Source organism: Antechinus flavipes, chromosome 2 (assembly GCF_016432865.1).
Source record: "Antechinus flavipes isolate AdamAnt ecotype Samford, QLD, Australia chromosome 2, AdamAnt_v2, whole genome shotgun sequence".
Lineage (NCBI taxonomy): Eukaryota > Metazoa > Chordata > Mammalia > Dasyuromorphia > Dasyuridae > Antechinus > Antechinus flavipes.
This window is the reverse complement of record NC_067399.1, coordinates 602783079-602799745: the sequence shown is the minus strand read 5'-3', so window position 1 is coordinate 602799745 and position 16667 is coordinate 602783079. Positions and strand designations below refer to the sequence as shown.

The window sequence follows — 16667 nt, the reverse complement described above, 5'->3', positions numbered from 1 at the left end:
AGTTCTATACATTAGTATTCCATCTGATTTATATATCATACATGTTCGTGTATTCTCAAAATTTATGAGCATCCCTTTGGATTCCCATTCTTTGCCACCTCAAAAAAAAAAAAAAAAGCCATAAATGTGTGTGCATATCCTTAGAACTTGTTTTGTATAGGATTCTTTCCTTTCTTAATTTACTTTCCCTCTGACTCCCTCCTTTCCCCTGTCTCCCTCTTATTACTCTATTGAGTGTAATACTTCTTAGTACCCAAATGTGTTTGCATATATTGGATGTGTGTGTGTTTTGCTTTCTTTTGATCAGTTCAGATGAAAGTGAAGTTCAGTTGTCAGCTGTTAGTGTATATATCTATTTGTGACCCAGATTGTATGAGGTATTTTTCTTAACTTTCTTTTGCCTTCCCTACATTACATTCTTCTTTTCCTTTCTTTCCATTCTTTGATTAAAATCATCCAGACATAACAGGATCATTCCCAGGCCTTGTTAATAGGACTTTTTATAGGCACCCTGGTGATGATACAGATCAGGGGTTATACATATATTCTCTCTCCAAATTTGAATGTAAGAAGATTATCCTTGTGTAGTTTTTTTTTTTTAATCATTGTTCATTTCTGTTTATCTTTTTGTGTGCCTCTTCATATTTGTTTGAACTTAAAAAGTTTCTCTATAGATCTGGTCTTTTAAAAAGCGATACTTGGAAATTCTCTTATAGCATTATACTGAGTTTTGCTGGATAATTTGGTCTTGGCTATAAACTTATATTCTTTGCCTTTTGGAATATCATATTTCAGGTTCTCTTCTATATCGTGTTGATTGCTGAAATGTAATTCAAAAGATCAAAAATTGACTGTGGCTCTTTAGTACTTAAATGCTTTCTATCTCTCTTCTCTACATTGTTTTCCTTGATCTAGAAACTCTGGATTTCCTGGAGGTTTTTATTTTGGGTTCTAAGAGATCTGGGTAATTTTATGATTTCTTTGTTATCTAGGCTCTTTTTCTGGTCATGATGTCCAGTGAGTCTTAAAGTTTCTCTTGTCTATTTGTTTTCCAGGTCACTTGTTTTTGTCATGAGATCCTTTACATTTCCACCTATTTTTTCAACCTTTTGACTTTGTTTTAATATTTCTTGACCTCGTGGAGTTATTGGCTTCTTTTGGTCCATTTCAATTTTCAGGGGCTTTGTTTTGTAGTTATATATCTTTTTTTGTGCCAGACTCTTAATTCCCTTTTTATTCCTTTCTTTCATGGCTCTCATTTCTTTTCCAGTTTATTCCATAATTGTTCTCATTCCATGTATAAAAAATATAACTCTTTTCTTCAAGTTTTGCTTTATCTTTTCTAAGAATTCTAGTTGAATTTGTGGCTAGTCTGTCATTTTCTGTGAAGCATTGCTTGTAGATGTTTTCATATTGTTCTCTTTGTGCTTGTTTCTTGAGTATTCCTGCCACCATAATAGCTCATTATGGGGGAGTTTTTATAGATTTGCTCATTTTTCAAGTATACTTTGTGACTTTGGAGTTGGTGTTAGAAGTGGGCTCTAAACGCTAGAGGGAAAGTCTGGGCAGGCCTAATTGCTGTTTTCTTAAGAGTATTGAATGTGTGTTAATCTAAGGTTCTAGAATAGTCTAGGGACCTGCAAGCTTTCATTGTTCCCCTAGTGTGAGCTTGAGATGTTAAACCAATTATTTTCTAAGGAAAGGTTATTTTAATCAGTAACTTAGAAAACTTTTTGCTAATCATTATGCTAATTTTTTATGTTAAAAAAAGTTAAATTATTGCAGAATGCAATTTATCTTATCAAAGAAGAATTAAATTAGGAAACTACTTTTCATTTAACGTGTAATGACAGTTTTTAAAATTGTTATAATTTTAAGTTTATCTTTGTAGAATAGTGCCCTAATTTTTAACAAATTCCATTTCCTAATTTAAGTAAACTCTTATTGTTTATATGAGGAGATATTTACAAATTGTATAAAAAAGCAAGATTGGTTATATTGTAGAATTTCAATAACATTAGATATTTTTATAAGTATTCTGAGGCATATAACTGGCCAGATGATTTAGGCACTATCTAGAATAAATTGTATTTGTTTGGAATTTAAATGAAATTTTAAAAAACTTAACTTGCTTTCTTAGATGCCGACCTTTACATTTCCAGCCATCAAAATCTCATAAGAAAGTTTTAAAGAAAATGTTCAAGTTTTTGTCTAAAGGAGAATTTTCCAAAGGAAATAATGAAGGTAAGATTGAATGTATTTCTAAAAAAGCTTTTTTAAAAAAAGCTCCCAAACTATAATTTATCCTTCCTAAGGATACTTAGGTGATCTTAGTTATTTTGAGTGATGGGTGAAGAAAAATATAATTATTCTTTTTATACTGAGACACAAATAAATGATTTTGTTTGATTCATGTTTGTGAATCAGTGTCCTAGCTCCTGTGTAGTGGTTTCCCTTTGGATATGTTTAGATTTCTCATATTCTTTTAAAACAATAGGATCCTCCACACTCTACAGGTTAATTCTTCTGACTTCATTTTTGTTTGTTTCTGGTTTTGCGTTTATTTTTACCAGCATTTATTATTTTTCCCTCCTGCTGCATCTATTGAAAAATTAAAAAAAGAAAAAAAACCTCTCATATAGATATTCATAGGCCAGCAAAACAAATTTCCATATTGGTCATGTTCAAAAATGAATGTCTCATTCTGCATTTTTAAACTTATCACCTCTCATGAAGGAAGTAAGTGGCATAAAGTTAAACTATGCCTCTTGGTTTATTATTGTATTGATTAAATTTTAAAATCTTGCAGAAGAGTTTTTAATTTATAATCTTATTGTCATGTAACTTGGTCTAGTTCTGCTCACTTCATGCTGTTAGTTCATAAGGTTTTCTCAGTTTTCTTTCTAGCTTTAAAATGTCATTAATGTTTTATTTACAGTAGACATTACAGAGTGCAAAGAGATTTAGAACTACTATTAGAATTATGGTCCAACCACAAAAGGGGTAAAAATAGGTTTCTTTGGTCATCCATCATTTTAAAATTTTTTGTTAAACATCATGTATAATATGATTTCCATGAGAAAAATGCATTCTTAATTCTAAAGAAATGATTTCAAATGTACTTTTTGTAATGCATGCTATTTATAAGCTGATTGTTTTCTTTGATTATGCAATCGTCAGAATGTTGGGTTGCGACACGGGAACTCTGGTTTCAGGATAGTTTTGTTTGGCGAAATCATTTATCTTTTTTGAGATTAGCTTTTTCATTTATAAAACAAAGGAGATTGGATTAAATGATCTTTAAGGTGCTTTCAAGCTCTAACATTTTAAGATTAAAAGTTTTTTGGTTTTTTAAATTTCTTTTCCATACCAGCTGCTCCTTGGACAACCCCAATTTAATTCTTAGGATCAAGCAAGGATAGCAGCAACCTCCTCTTTGGTCTCTCTGCTTTTAATCTCTCACCTATGCAATCTGTCTTCCAGAAGTTGCCACAGTGTTTAGAAACTGTTTAAAAACTTTAGAAAAGTTTAGAAATTGTCATTATGTTGAGTGGTCTTAAAAAATAATGTGTATATGATATATTCACATGTTTTTTCCTATGTTTGGATTTCTTCAAGTACTGATTTACTTACTGCAATTTCCCACCCTTATTCCTCTTCGCCCCCTAATTTGTAGAAGAACCCATGGATTCTCAAATGGATGATGCTGGTATGCATGATTTTGCTCTGAAAAGCAAGTTGGACATAAAGTCTGACCAAAGACCCCTCAGTGAAGATTGTCATGAATTCAAAGAAAGCAAAGTGAAGGAGAAAGAAGATTTGGAACCTAAGGAAACTAAAATGTTAAATCAGTCACATGCTAAACAAGAGAAACTGGGGTCTGGCGAGCCGTCAAGTTCTGTTAAAGTTGTTCCCTCAACTCCCAAACCAGGTACAGAAAATTGGACTCATGCCATGTTGAACGAATGTTTTTCTTTTTCCTATGGTCACTGTGGGCATTGAACAATAACTTAAGCTAGTTGTTTAATTACTTTTGTATTTGATATTCTTTTATATAAGATAAAACGCTGATATATGACATTTATCAATATATGGATTTGATAAATTGTCAATCAAAATGTTATCTCCTCATTCCTTTTTTTGAATAAAAGCCAAAAATAACAGTTTCCTTTAAGCAACCATTGGGTAACCATTAATTAAGTAACTATTAATTCCTTTTCCACACCCAGTTGCTGCCTGGGCAACCTCAACTTAGTTCTCAGGATGAAGGTTCAGATAATAATCTTTTGTTTGATCTCCCTGTTTTTATTCTCTCACCTATCTAGTCTGTCCTCCAGAAGTTGCCCTAACTGTCTTCCTAAAGCAGTCTGATTGTGCCTCTTATCTCTTTAAGAAATCTCAGTGGTTCCCTTTTGCCTTTAAGATAAAATTTAAATTCCTTAACTTGATATTAGTCTAAATTCCAGACTGCCTTTCTGAACTTATTTCACAGATTTCTCATTCATGAATTTTAGATTCTAGTCAAATTGATGTTCTTGACATTAGCTCCACTTCTACCTCTCATTTTTGTGCTCTTGCATAGGTTATCATATATCTCTACCTATTGGAACCCTTCACTTTCTTCCTGATTCTTCTAGTTGTTCTGTGTGAGTGTTGTATGTACACAGTATGATGTAGCTCTCTGAGGTCAGGAGAAATTTTTTTTAAAAAGTATGTATAGAACTTAATAGAGTGTTCTCTGTATGACAGATAATTTTAAATGCTTGATAAGCTGAATTGAACTGTAGAACTCACATGTAAGAAAATTGTGAGCTGTTGTCTCCTCAGGTAAATGACTGTATTTTACCACTCCTTAAGAGTATCCCAAATCTCTTTCTGTTAAGTAGGTGTGTAGAAGTTGGTGTTTGATGGCCAGAGAAAAAGTTTGATTCTAGTCCATAGCATTTGTTTTCAGGGACATAAAGATTTTAATGTCCTCCCCAGAACCTAATTTGTAAAACTTCCATAGTACAAAATTTGAGGTGTTAAATTTACATTTCTTTATACTCTAACTCTAAATGTGTATTGCCATGACATGACCTTCCTGATGTGTGATAGCCTTTTATAGAATGAAGGACAAACTACAAGAACAAGACTAATCTAGAAGCATTTTCTGAAGTAACTTTTTTCCCAATTGTGCTGATATGTCACATAAAGTTTGTTCTACGTTATGTCCTCTGTTTATGTGTGATTCCTGCTAATGCTTGAGCCAAGGATTCAATATTATTTGGAAACTTTTAACTCTTTTCCCCAAGAAGATTGGATGTCCCTTGAGTCATCACTGTTTTAGCTGCTCTAGGACAATATGGTTTTTTCTTTCCTGAATTACATAGTTCCCTGGAGAGACTTCAGGGGTCACATTCGACCTCCTTTTAAAGAACAACAAAGCATTTTATTGATACCCTTTTCTTTCTCAAGGGTTAGAATCTATTTTAAAATTTAAAAATTTTTAATTTTTCTGTGAAAAATTCAATATCTCCCTTTTAGAAGACAAGTAAATTTTCGAGCATAATCAATCAACCTAAGTAATCTAGAACCATATAAGTTGGGACTAGACTCAGAAGTCATCCTCGCTAGGTCCACTTTGTTTTTAACTGAGAACCTAAACAAGATGACTTCAACAACTGGACTGTGAGCTGAGACACTGTTTCCAGTTTACACATGAAAAAACAGACTTCTGGAGGTTGAATAACTAACATCCTTAGTTTTCATGGTAGTCAGTAAAGTGAGGTTTGAATCTACATCGTTCTGATTCCCAAGTCCTGTGTTGTGTATGCCACTGTTGAGCTTCATATCTGCAGTGAATTCTAGTGATGGAATAGTTAAGCAAATGGCAACCCACTTGTACTACAGGTACCCATTTCAGTTTGGCTTTAGCAATCTCTGACTTTGGTATAACTTGGAGAATTATTGTGTTTGTGAAAAGTATTTTTTCTTGGAGAAAATCTTAACATATATCTTGGTCATTTTAGGCAAAGGAGCTGATTTGAGTAAACCTCCATGTCGAAAAGCAAAGGACATACGGAAAGAAAGGAAAAGGCAGAAGCTCATTCTTAAGAGTCAAACAGACCAAGTTCAGCATGAAGAAAAACCTAAATTAAATCAGCCTAAATCCATTGAAGATTTCATTTTTGACACCTTACCTGACAAGTCTGCACATCAATTAGAGGTATTCTGTCACATAATAATCTTTTATTCATCTTTATCTTTTAGTTAAAATGGGAAAATTTTAAACTATATTGTTTGAATAAGAAGGAAGTAAATGATGCGAATTGGTATGGCATGAATTTTAAATTTTCCAAATTTAAAGATTTAATTTCTAATTTGGAATGCTGTTATTTATTTATTTTTGAAAAACCTTATCAACCCAGAGCTTTAGATTGTATAAGTACCTTTGAGATAGAAATAGTTATAAAAATAAAATGATTCACAGTAGATGGCGCTCTGACTCTTTGGTATAACATTTCCATTTAGTTGCAATCAAAAGCAGAAAAATAAATATTAAAATTGGCTTTTGATTATGAATTTGAATCAGGGGTGTGTGCGTATATATATAAATTACACATAATTCCTACAGTTTTCACACTGACTCAGACTGTCTTCACCCAGACAAAGATCCTCAGACTGCAGTACCAACGGATTTTTATCTCAGAAGTTTAGGAATAAATTCCAAAATGTAGATAATTTTTCCCATTGTGAGTCTATTATTAATTAAATCTTTCTTGAACCTAATACATAATAGACATTTAATATTTCCTTTTCTAGTGCTACATATTGGAGTACAGTGTTGTATACACAACATGATTAAAAAAAAAAACAGTAATGAAAAAATTAAAAAGTAAGACAGCTTTTCCTCATCCCTCTAGTCAAAAGACTTGGAAGTTATATACATTCCCGCTTCCCACCCAAAAACCCCCTGTAATTATAAGCTTTCTGATTGAGCCCTCTCTTTCCCCAAAGACATAATTTGGGATTTATAAAGCTCATTCTGTGTTTATGTAGACTAACTTCATTAGACATCCTTCAAAATCTCTCTTTGGCTCATTAACTCCTACTCAGAATTTCTGTATCTGTGTGTGTTACACACACACACACACACACACACACACACACACACACATGCCCTCAGCTTCCACATAAATAATCAGGCTCACCATATATGTCATTTAAGATAGGGTTTGTTTCATCTGAGAGAAAATCTAAAAAAACATAGGGCCCCTTATTTTATCCCAGATGCAGTCAAGACAGTTTTCTTTGTTTCTCTGATTTGTTCCAACTCCCCTTGGAACTGTGCCTTTTTCTAGACTTAAATTATTACCTTAAGATTGAGATTTCTCTCATAAAAGGAAAAGTAACTGGGTATTGCTAAAGACTGGGTCTCTTTTCTTGGTCAGCTCTCCAGACTTATAATATCCCATGAAACTTGGGAGTCTCCTAATTTGGGGAAAAAGCTGAGGGTGCTAGAAAATTAATCCCTTGCCACAGATTTGTACAGTTCTTATGTTCTACAGTAGTAGTAGAAGCAGAGTCTAAGTTTGTTCTACATTGTGTCTTCTGCTCCTGTGTGATTCCTGCTAGTGCTTGAGCCAAGAATTCAGTGTTATTTGGAAACTATTACTTTTTTTGCCCAAGACAATTGGATGTACCTTGAGTTATCACTGTTCTGGCTCCTCCAGGACAATATGGTTTTTTCTTTCCTGAATTACATGCTTCCCTGGAGGGACTTCAGGGGTCACATTAGGCCTTCTCTTAAAGAACAGCAAAGCATTTTATTGATGTCCCTTCTTTCTTTCCTTCCTTCCTTCTTCTCTCCTTCCCGTCTTCCCTTCCTCCTTTCCTTTCTTCTTTCCTTTCCTTCCTTCCCTCTCTCTTCCCTCCTTCCCTTCTTCCCTCTCTTCCCTTTCTTCCCTTCCTACTTCCCTTTTCTCCCTCTCTTTTCTTTTTTCCCTCTCTTCCTTCCCTTCTTTCCCTCTATTCCTTCCCTTCTTTCCCTCTCTTCCTTCCCTTCCCTTCCTGCATCCTTCCCTTCCTTCCCTCTCTCCTTTCCCTCCCTTCTCAATCAGACTTTTCCCCTTTGAAACAGTCAAGAAAGACAGAACAGTTCCTTTATATGCAAAACAACCTCATTCTGCACCTGTAATTGGCTTCCCAACTAGGAGCCAGAGTCTGTGGGCATCAGATTGACTTTTTTCTATTTTCTCACCACATCTTTGTATCCATTATCTTTTAAGAGTCAAGTCTAACATAGCTTAGGAGTATACTAGCCTTGACTTAACCCATCCCCTCAAATAGTCCTATATCATTCATGTTATATATTTATTTGTGACTGAAATCATTCATCCTAATGTACTAATAGTGGTCCAAAGAGTACATTCAAAGCAAAAGTATGCCAAATCTCATCAAGGAAATATCATCAAATATCCAAATGTGGAGTCTGTGAGAATGTTGATAACTCTGTATAGGGAGACATTTTAAAAAATTGCTTAATGTGCATTTTATTTTTTAATAATAGGTTTTTATTTTCAAAACATATGCAAAGATAGTTTTCAACATTCATCCTTGCAAAATCCTGTGTTCCAAGTTTTTCTCCCTTCTCCTTACTCCCCATCCTCTAGGCAATAAGTAATCCAATATATGTTAAACATGTGTAATTCTTTTATATATATTTCCACATTTATTATGCTGCACAAGAAAAATTAGGTCAAAAAGGAAAAAAGTGAGGGAAAAAAAGCAAATAAACAACAAAAAAAGGTGAAAAATACCCTTATATTATGATCCACATTCAGTCCCCATAGTTTTTCTCTGCTTGCATGAAGATGGCTCTCTCTATCCCAAGTCTGTTGGAATTGGCCTGAATCATTGCATTGTTGAAAAGAGCCAAGTCCATCCCATTTGATTATTACATAATCTTGTTATTGTGGACAATGTTCTCTTGGTTCTATAGCATTAGTTCATATAAGTCTTTCCGAGGTCTTTCTGATCCTGCTGATCATTTTTTATAGAACAAATACTATTCCATAATATTCATATACCAGAACTTATTTAGCCATTCCACATCTCGTGGGCGTCCATTTAGTTTCTAGTTCCTTGCCACTACAAAAAGTGCTGCCACAAACATTTTTGCATACATGAGTCCTTTTCCCTCTTTTATGATCTCTTTGGGATACAGACCCAGTAGAGCCACTGCTGGATCAAAGGGTATGCACAGTTTGGTAGACTTTTGGGCATAGGTTAGGTAGAAATTTTTAATTAAGATGTCATCCTTCAGCTTTGTCATACTTGACCAGGTTTCTGTTTATACCCTCTCTATTATAATTTAAGAGTAAAATTCAAACATTGAAAAAGAAAGTATTATAAAATCTTTACCAAAGCATCAAAAATTTTTTTCTCTTGGCAGACATTGGTTAGTTTGTTAGGTATATGCTACTTTGTATTTGTAGTAGAAAATATACCTGTATAACTTCAAAACATTTTGATAATTGCTGGCAAGTACCCATTTTTAAAAAGAACATTTTTTGATAATTAGTTGCTACTTATAGTTTTCAAACATTTTGAATGCTCCAATTGAATTGATAACTTGTTTATTGAGTTTATAGTGATTCCTAAAATTTGAATACTAATTTTTTTTTCCTTATCAAGACTGAGGTTATGATATTCAGAATATGAAGGATTTAATTGTTCATAGGTATCATTCTTTGTATCTAAAGGAACTGTTTCATAAAATGCCAATGACTTTGGTTTTTTCTCTTTATATATATATTTTTAGTTCCCTTCTTCTTACCTGAATACACACACACACACATACACACACACACACACACACACACACACACACACACACACAAATATATATATATATATATATATATATTTTTGCTTATATTTTTAAATATGAGAGTCATAGATCTAAATGTCAGAAAGACCTCCAGGTCACTGTAGTCCAACTCTCTCATTTTACAGATGAGGAAATTGAGGTTCAGGGTAGTGAGTTGCCCAAGGCCACATAGATAGTAAGCATCAGAGGTGGGATTTGAATCCAGATCCTCTCACGACTTAGAGAATCCAGAGATTCTTTACCTGGGCTCCTTTGGAATTCATGGATTGAATTCAATGATTCTTTGAACATGAGTTGGGGGAAAAAAAAACCACATCTTTGTATTAACAGAATTGATTTCTTTTGTAATCTTGTGTATTTTATTTTAAACATTTAAAAACATTCTAGGAAGTCTGAGGACTTTATCATATTGTCAGAGGGATCTACTGATACACAACAAAATAAAGAACATTGCTCCAAAGCCAGATCTCTTTTCTTTTCTTTCTTTCTTTTTAAAATAACAACCACAATCATTTATATCTTAATTTTAAGTATAAAGATGCTAGATACTTTTTTTTTAAGACTGATAAAAAGAAGTTGATTATTGGCATTGACAAGTCAACCTTTACTATGCATGAATAGAAAGGCTGAATTCCTTAGTGGCAAGGTCCCAACAGAGAAGTAAAGTAATCCCAACAGAAAGGTATAAAAGCTCATTAGGGAAATAGGTGAGGATAAAGAGAGGGTAATGCTGAAAGAGAATATTCCAGATGCTAGATACTTTTTTTACAAAGTATTTAAAAATATAAAATACACTTCATGACCTAGAGAAGTCTCTGTACATTAAAGGCCTGCATTTGTATATTCTTGTGAAAAGTATTCTTCTGGTGTAATCTGGAATAACAGGGGAGACAAGATAGCCTGGAGCCCTACAAGTGGTCTGGATTTTACGCCGTGGCTTAGTAGCTTACTACTTGGGCAAGTCAGGACGCTTCTCTGAACCTCAGTTTTGTATCCAATCTATAAAACAAAAGAGTTGGAATGGATAATCTTTAACATCCTTTGCATCTGCATCATACTTCAAATAATTCCTTTTTAATGTATACATAAAAATAGTCCCCTAAATAATCTGCTGAGAAAAGAATACTGTAGAAGCAAAATCTAAAATTAATATATAAATCATCAGTTCTTATTTATTACAGGTAAAAATGTTGCATTTTAAGTTTTTTCCCTCCCTTTCACAAATTATTTTAAAATACTTGTCAGAATATTCAAATTTCATGAGTTTTCATTTTCTGATAAGTTGATAAAAAATTGTTGGTTCTTTCTATAATTTTTTGTTATAGAAAGAACATGTTAGCCAAATCATATTAAAATCTTTTGTTTTCTAAGGTGACTAGGGACATAATATTTCATTGATAGCCATTCATAATTTAGGTCATTTTTAGAAATGTAACAGTTTGGTTAAATAAATGTGTCTCCATTAACTTCAGAATTAATAAGTATAAATTGAGAGTGCCTCTTCTAATGAATGTGGCTCTTCTGTTGACAGAAATAATATGTTTAAAAGTTTTATTACTTGATTTAGCTTTAATGTTTTAGTAAATGATTCACTTTTAAAGTTATCGATAAACTATATAGTTATGTGTCTATTTTAAAATTTAAAAAAAAACTTTTCTTTTAGTTATTTTCAGGTATGAGTAATTATTATTTGTTTTATTAATGAGAATTGTTTTTCAACTCCTTCTGAAGGTGAGGGTGGTGAGATCATCCCCACCAAGTTCCCAGTTCAAAGCCACATTTCAGGAGTCTTACCAGGTCTATAAACGTTACCAGATGGTTATTCACAAGGACCCACCTGATAAACCAACTGTAAGCCAGGTCAGAAGGCCAAGTATAATTTTTATGATCAATCTGAACTTTCCCATACTCCTAACACCATTGCATGAATCTTGGATTAGAGAATGAAGTTTATTTTATAGTATATATTGCTCATATTCTGTTTGAAACAAATCTTCAACGAGATACAAATAACAAAATTAATGAACATTCTGGAAGTGCAAATTTCATTAGATACCAATGATTGATACTTTCAAAATGATATGTGCCACATAAAGTAGATAATTTTATTTTTCACAGGGTTAGTGTGTTTAAGTATATACAAATTATATTTAGTGCTAAATCTCTTTTTTATACTTAGAAAATTATCTTAGTCTGCCAATGCACGTATTCATACAACCCTGTAAACATTCTGTATCCATATTTAAAAATAATTAGCAAAAACAATGCAGAATTACCTGTGGTTATGGTGCCATCCATGAAGGCCTGAATGAAACTAGAAAAATAAAATAGATTATTAGAAACCACAGAAAATAAAAAAAAATTATATTCCAACCATTTCATAATTTGGATAATCAAACACAACTTTCTGAGGTAAAGTTAATGTTTCTAGATGGTAAATAAAGAAGAAACTGTGAGTATGTTGCCAATATCATCCTAAGCAGGTAATAATTATTGACTGTTCACTCTAAATAGAGAACTATACTAAGGGGATAGAAACAAATAGGAGATAGTCATGTCCCTTAAAGAAATTGAAAATTACAACTATTTCATAAAATTAGTCCTTTAAAGGCTTTCCACCTCTTTACCCTTAGTAAGACTAATTCTATTTTAGGTAAGATTCCAATGCTGAGCTTTGGAAGTGGAGTTGAGGAGATCTTACACTAGCCTTGCCTTCAGAAGCATATCATCAGAGAGATTTCAATATAATATACTTGTATTTTCCTTGCTCTGAAGGTGAGGTTAGTACCTGTTTCCTTTGAGGACCCAGAATTCAAGTCGTCCTTCTGCCAGTCACTCTCTTTATATGCCAAGTATCAAATGGCCATACACAAGGATACAGCAGCTGAGTGTGGGGAAGCCGAGGTACTGTTCCTTACATGTTCTTGCCTCTGTTGATGATTTTTGTATCTGTAAACTGCGAGGATGCCATAATAAAAAATAGCTAAAGCTCTGCTCTGTCTCCAACAATCTTGGAAGAATAACGAATGATTAATGTGCATCAGATGGCTGCCTATCTTGATTTCTCCCTTGAATAGCTGCCAGAAATAGGGCGGGTAATATTAGCACTAGGTGACAGCTGTCTATTTAGAGAGGAGACATGAAAGCCTTTTGGGAGCAGTGTGGGATAGTAAAGAGACCCCTGAGTGTGGGGCTAAGCCGACCTGTGCTCCTGGCCCAGCTTCCCCATCCATTTGTATGGATACTTGTTCTGAGTGTGTTTCCTCATCTTTCCAATGGGGATGATTACACCTGCAGCAATACCGCATAGAGTTCTTGTGAGGAGAGCATTTGGGAAACTTTGAATTGTTAAATACATGCCAACCAGGTCACTTAGTTTTTCTAAGGACAAATAAATTAATACATGCAGAACATATGGAATTCCTCAGAAAGCAAAAATCTGAGCATTGTCAGAGTATATTACTTCTGAACATTGTAAGTGGTCAAGTTAATCTCTCAGCTTCAGTTTTTTAATCTATAAATGAGGATTGTAATAACACCTACTTCACAGAGTTGTTGTGAGGATCAAAGGGACTCATTTATTGATAATCCTTTGTTTATTCATGGGATTTGACTGTGTAAAAAAGATGTGGCTAGGCTTTATATGTAGTGGGTGTATAGATATTTGTTTATATGTATATGTACACACATATGCATACATATGTATGTATGCCTTATGCTTGTACCTTTACCTGTTAGAAGACCCAAATCTTGATTTTTTTTTTTAATCTCTGATAACACTAGAACTCCACACAATTTAGGTAACATGGGATTAACCTGCATTTAAAATTTTTATGCTATCTTTTGTGCCATTCATTCTTACCATTATTGGAAAGTTAACATAGAAAAATATGTAAGTAGGAGTGGCTGAGGCAATTCATGTAAGTTGTTGACAAAGCTAATGTGCTGCCTTTAAAATTCAAATTATCTTGCATTATGACATTGATTGCTTACAACTGATGAAAAAATCTATCAAATATGAAAGCAGACATAAAAGGAACCAAGATAAGAAGCAGCTGTATTCACGTGAATTTGGTTTAAACTACTTCATTACTTGAGTGAATATGGCGCTTTTTCATGGAAAGTGGAAATGTCTTTCATGTTGGCTGCTTTTTACTTTCTCTCTGTATTATATTTTGCACATTATTCTACTATGCTTTTTAAGGTATTTATCCTTTATTTTCATTTCCTTCACAAAGAGAAGTTGATTTATCTGTGGGAACATCTTTATACTATAAAAGTACCAATTATATCTTGTGTTGTAGCAGTTTTATAATATTCTGTAGAATGTCAATGTATACAACTTATACTTTAGTATTTATTGCTGCTTAATATGATTATTCATTCACATTACTTAATGTAAAAGGCTTTTAAAAAGAAGGACAATTTATTTTCTTACTCTGAATTTTCAAGTTTAAGAGAATTGAAACATTACAAATTGAAAAGATTTGTTTTAAACTAGAACATTTCTTGGGTTACATCTTTTGGGCTGTCTCTTGATTACACAAGTGAGCAAATTTTTCACATGCAAGAAAATACATTTTTGGCTCTATTAAGAGGATCTTATTTAGTTGATAGCTGTCCTAGAATAACTCTCCTTAGAATTGGGCAGTGTGCCAGATGAGGACCACCGACTTTTTTTTGGACTGTCAGATATTTCATTTAGCAATACCTGATTACCCAACTATTTATAAGCATTACTTTCTCTGTAGAACTGGTTGCTAAAAAGAAGGTGATAGGAACCTTAATCTTCTTTTTGTAGTCTATCTCCTAGAGCTTTTATTTATTTATTTATTTTTTGCTGAGGCAATTGGGGTTAAATGACTTGTCCAGGGTCACACAGCTAGGAAGTATTAAGTGTCTTGAGGCCAGATTTGAACTCAAATCCTCCTGACTTCAGGGCTGGTGCTCTATCTTTGCCATCTACCTGCCCCAGCTTTTATTTAAGAAATTAATTCAAGCCACAGAGTCAAAAATGACTTGTGAATGTGCATAAATATGGTTTGTTTCTATAAATGAAGTTGTATTACTGAGTTGTGCCTAATTTCAGCAATTAATTATATTGTTCTGAATTTATATTCTCTGAAAAAAATCCTAAATTTTCTCAGAAAGGAATTGAGTTCAAAAGTTTTTATCAGGCTTAACTTAAACAATTTCAAGAATAATGCTTCAAAAGTACTGTAGAATATACTTTAGAGGGCTATTATTGATTCAGTAGAATAAGATCATTTAATGATGAATAATTTTTTTTCTGTTGACTTTTTAAACATTTAGGATTAGGAGCATTCTGTATCTTAGGTTGACTTCAGGCACAAACATGTATTTTTGCCAGTGATAGTGTGCATAATAATCATGTTAAAATCTAGAAAAGTAGATTACTTGTTCAGCTGTTAGGGAAGACAGAAACAAATATAAGTTATCTGCTCATATTCTAAAATACTATTTTTTACTAAAAAAATATTTATTTATTTGCAAAGCATATGCATGAGTAATATTCCAACATTGACCCTTGTAAAACCTTTTGATCCAAATTTTCCCCACCTTCCCCTCACCCCCTCCCCTAGCTGGAAGGTAGTCCAATACATGTTAAATATGTTTGAAATACATGTTAAATCCAATATATGTATACATATTTATACAGTTATCTTGCTGCACAAGAAAAATTGGATCAAGAAAGAAGGAAAAGAAAATCTGAGAAAGAAGATAAAAAGCAAAGGGATAACAGCAGAGAGAATGAGAATGCTATGTTGTGTTCCACACTCTGTTCCTGGGGTCCTCTCTCTGGGTGTATGTCTCTCTTTATCACTGAACAAGTGGAACTAGTTTGAATGCTCTCATTGTTGAAAAGAGCCATGTCCATCAGAATTGATTATCATATAGTCTTTTTGTTGCCTTGTATTATGATCTTCTGGTTCTGCTCACTTCACTCAGCATCAGTTCATGTAGGTCTCTCCAAGCCTCTCTGAAATCATGCTGCTGGTCATTTCTTACAGAATAATAATATTCCATAACATTCATATACCATAATTTATTCAGCCATTCTCCAATTGATGGGCATCCACTCAGTTTCCAATTTCTTGCTACTACAAAAAGGGCTGCCACAAGATTTTTGCACATGTGGGTCCCTTTCCCTCCTTTAAGATCTCTTTGGGATATAATCCCATTAAAAACACTGCTAGGTCAAAGGATATGCACAGTTTGATAACTTTTTGAGCATAGTTCCAAACTGTTCTCCAGAATGGTTGGATCCGTTCTCAGTTCCACCAACAATGTATCAGTGCTCCAGTTTCCCACATCCCCTCCAACATTTGTCATTGTCTTTTCCTGTCATCCTAGACAATCTGACTGATGTGTCGTGGGTATCTCAGAGTTGTCTTAATTTGCATTTCTCTGATCAATAGTGATTTGGAATACTTTTTCATGTGTAAAATAGTAAAATTAAAGTCATATACTCACTGAAAGATACTCAGGCAGAGAGGAAGACTTGCTCTTTACTTTGAAAGTACTTGTATGCAGTTTTATTTTTAGTTATTCATAATAAGGTAACTACAAGAAAATAATAGAAAAAATGAAAATATATACAAGGGTTCTCCTCCCCAAATATTCCCAGAATACTTTGCTTAGGTCTTCCTGTTTCCTGCATCAATCATAGTCTTAGATTATCTTTAACTTGTATGCTTGTTATCTACCATTCCCTGCTCTTTTTCATATAAGTTCTTTGTGGTCAAGATTGTGTTGTTTCTCTTTCTGTATC

At 33.4% G+C, this 16667-nt stretch overlaps 1 protein-coding gene across 8 annotated transcripts in view; it reads left to right on the top strand.

The window, feature by feature from the left end:
- Positions 1-16667, top strand: part of ATE1 (arginyltransferase 1) — a 185411-nt gene that overhangs the window by 20145 nt on the left and 148599 nt on the right. For 4 of the 8 annotated variants that reach the window (XM_051981563.1, XM_051981564.1, XM_051981565.1 and 1 more), the window contains 5 exons: positions 2141-2244; positions 3677-3931; positions 6012-6208; positions 11606-11734; positions 12650-12778. In XM_051981563.1, coding sequence (XP_051837523.1) covers positions 2141-2244; positions 3677-3931; positions 6012-6208; positions 11606-11734; positions 12650-12778 — 814 coding nt within the window. The remainder of the gene's footprint in view (positions 1-2140; positions 2245-3676; positions 3932-6011; positions 6209-11605; positions 11735-12649; positions 12779-16667) is intronic. The other 4 variants (XM_051981569.1, XM_051981567.1, XM_051981568.1 and 1 more) reach the window with 2 other exon arrangements.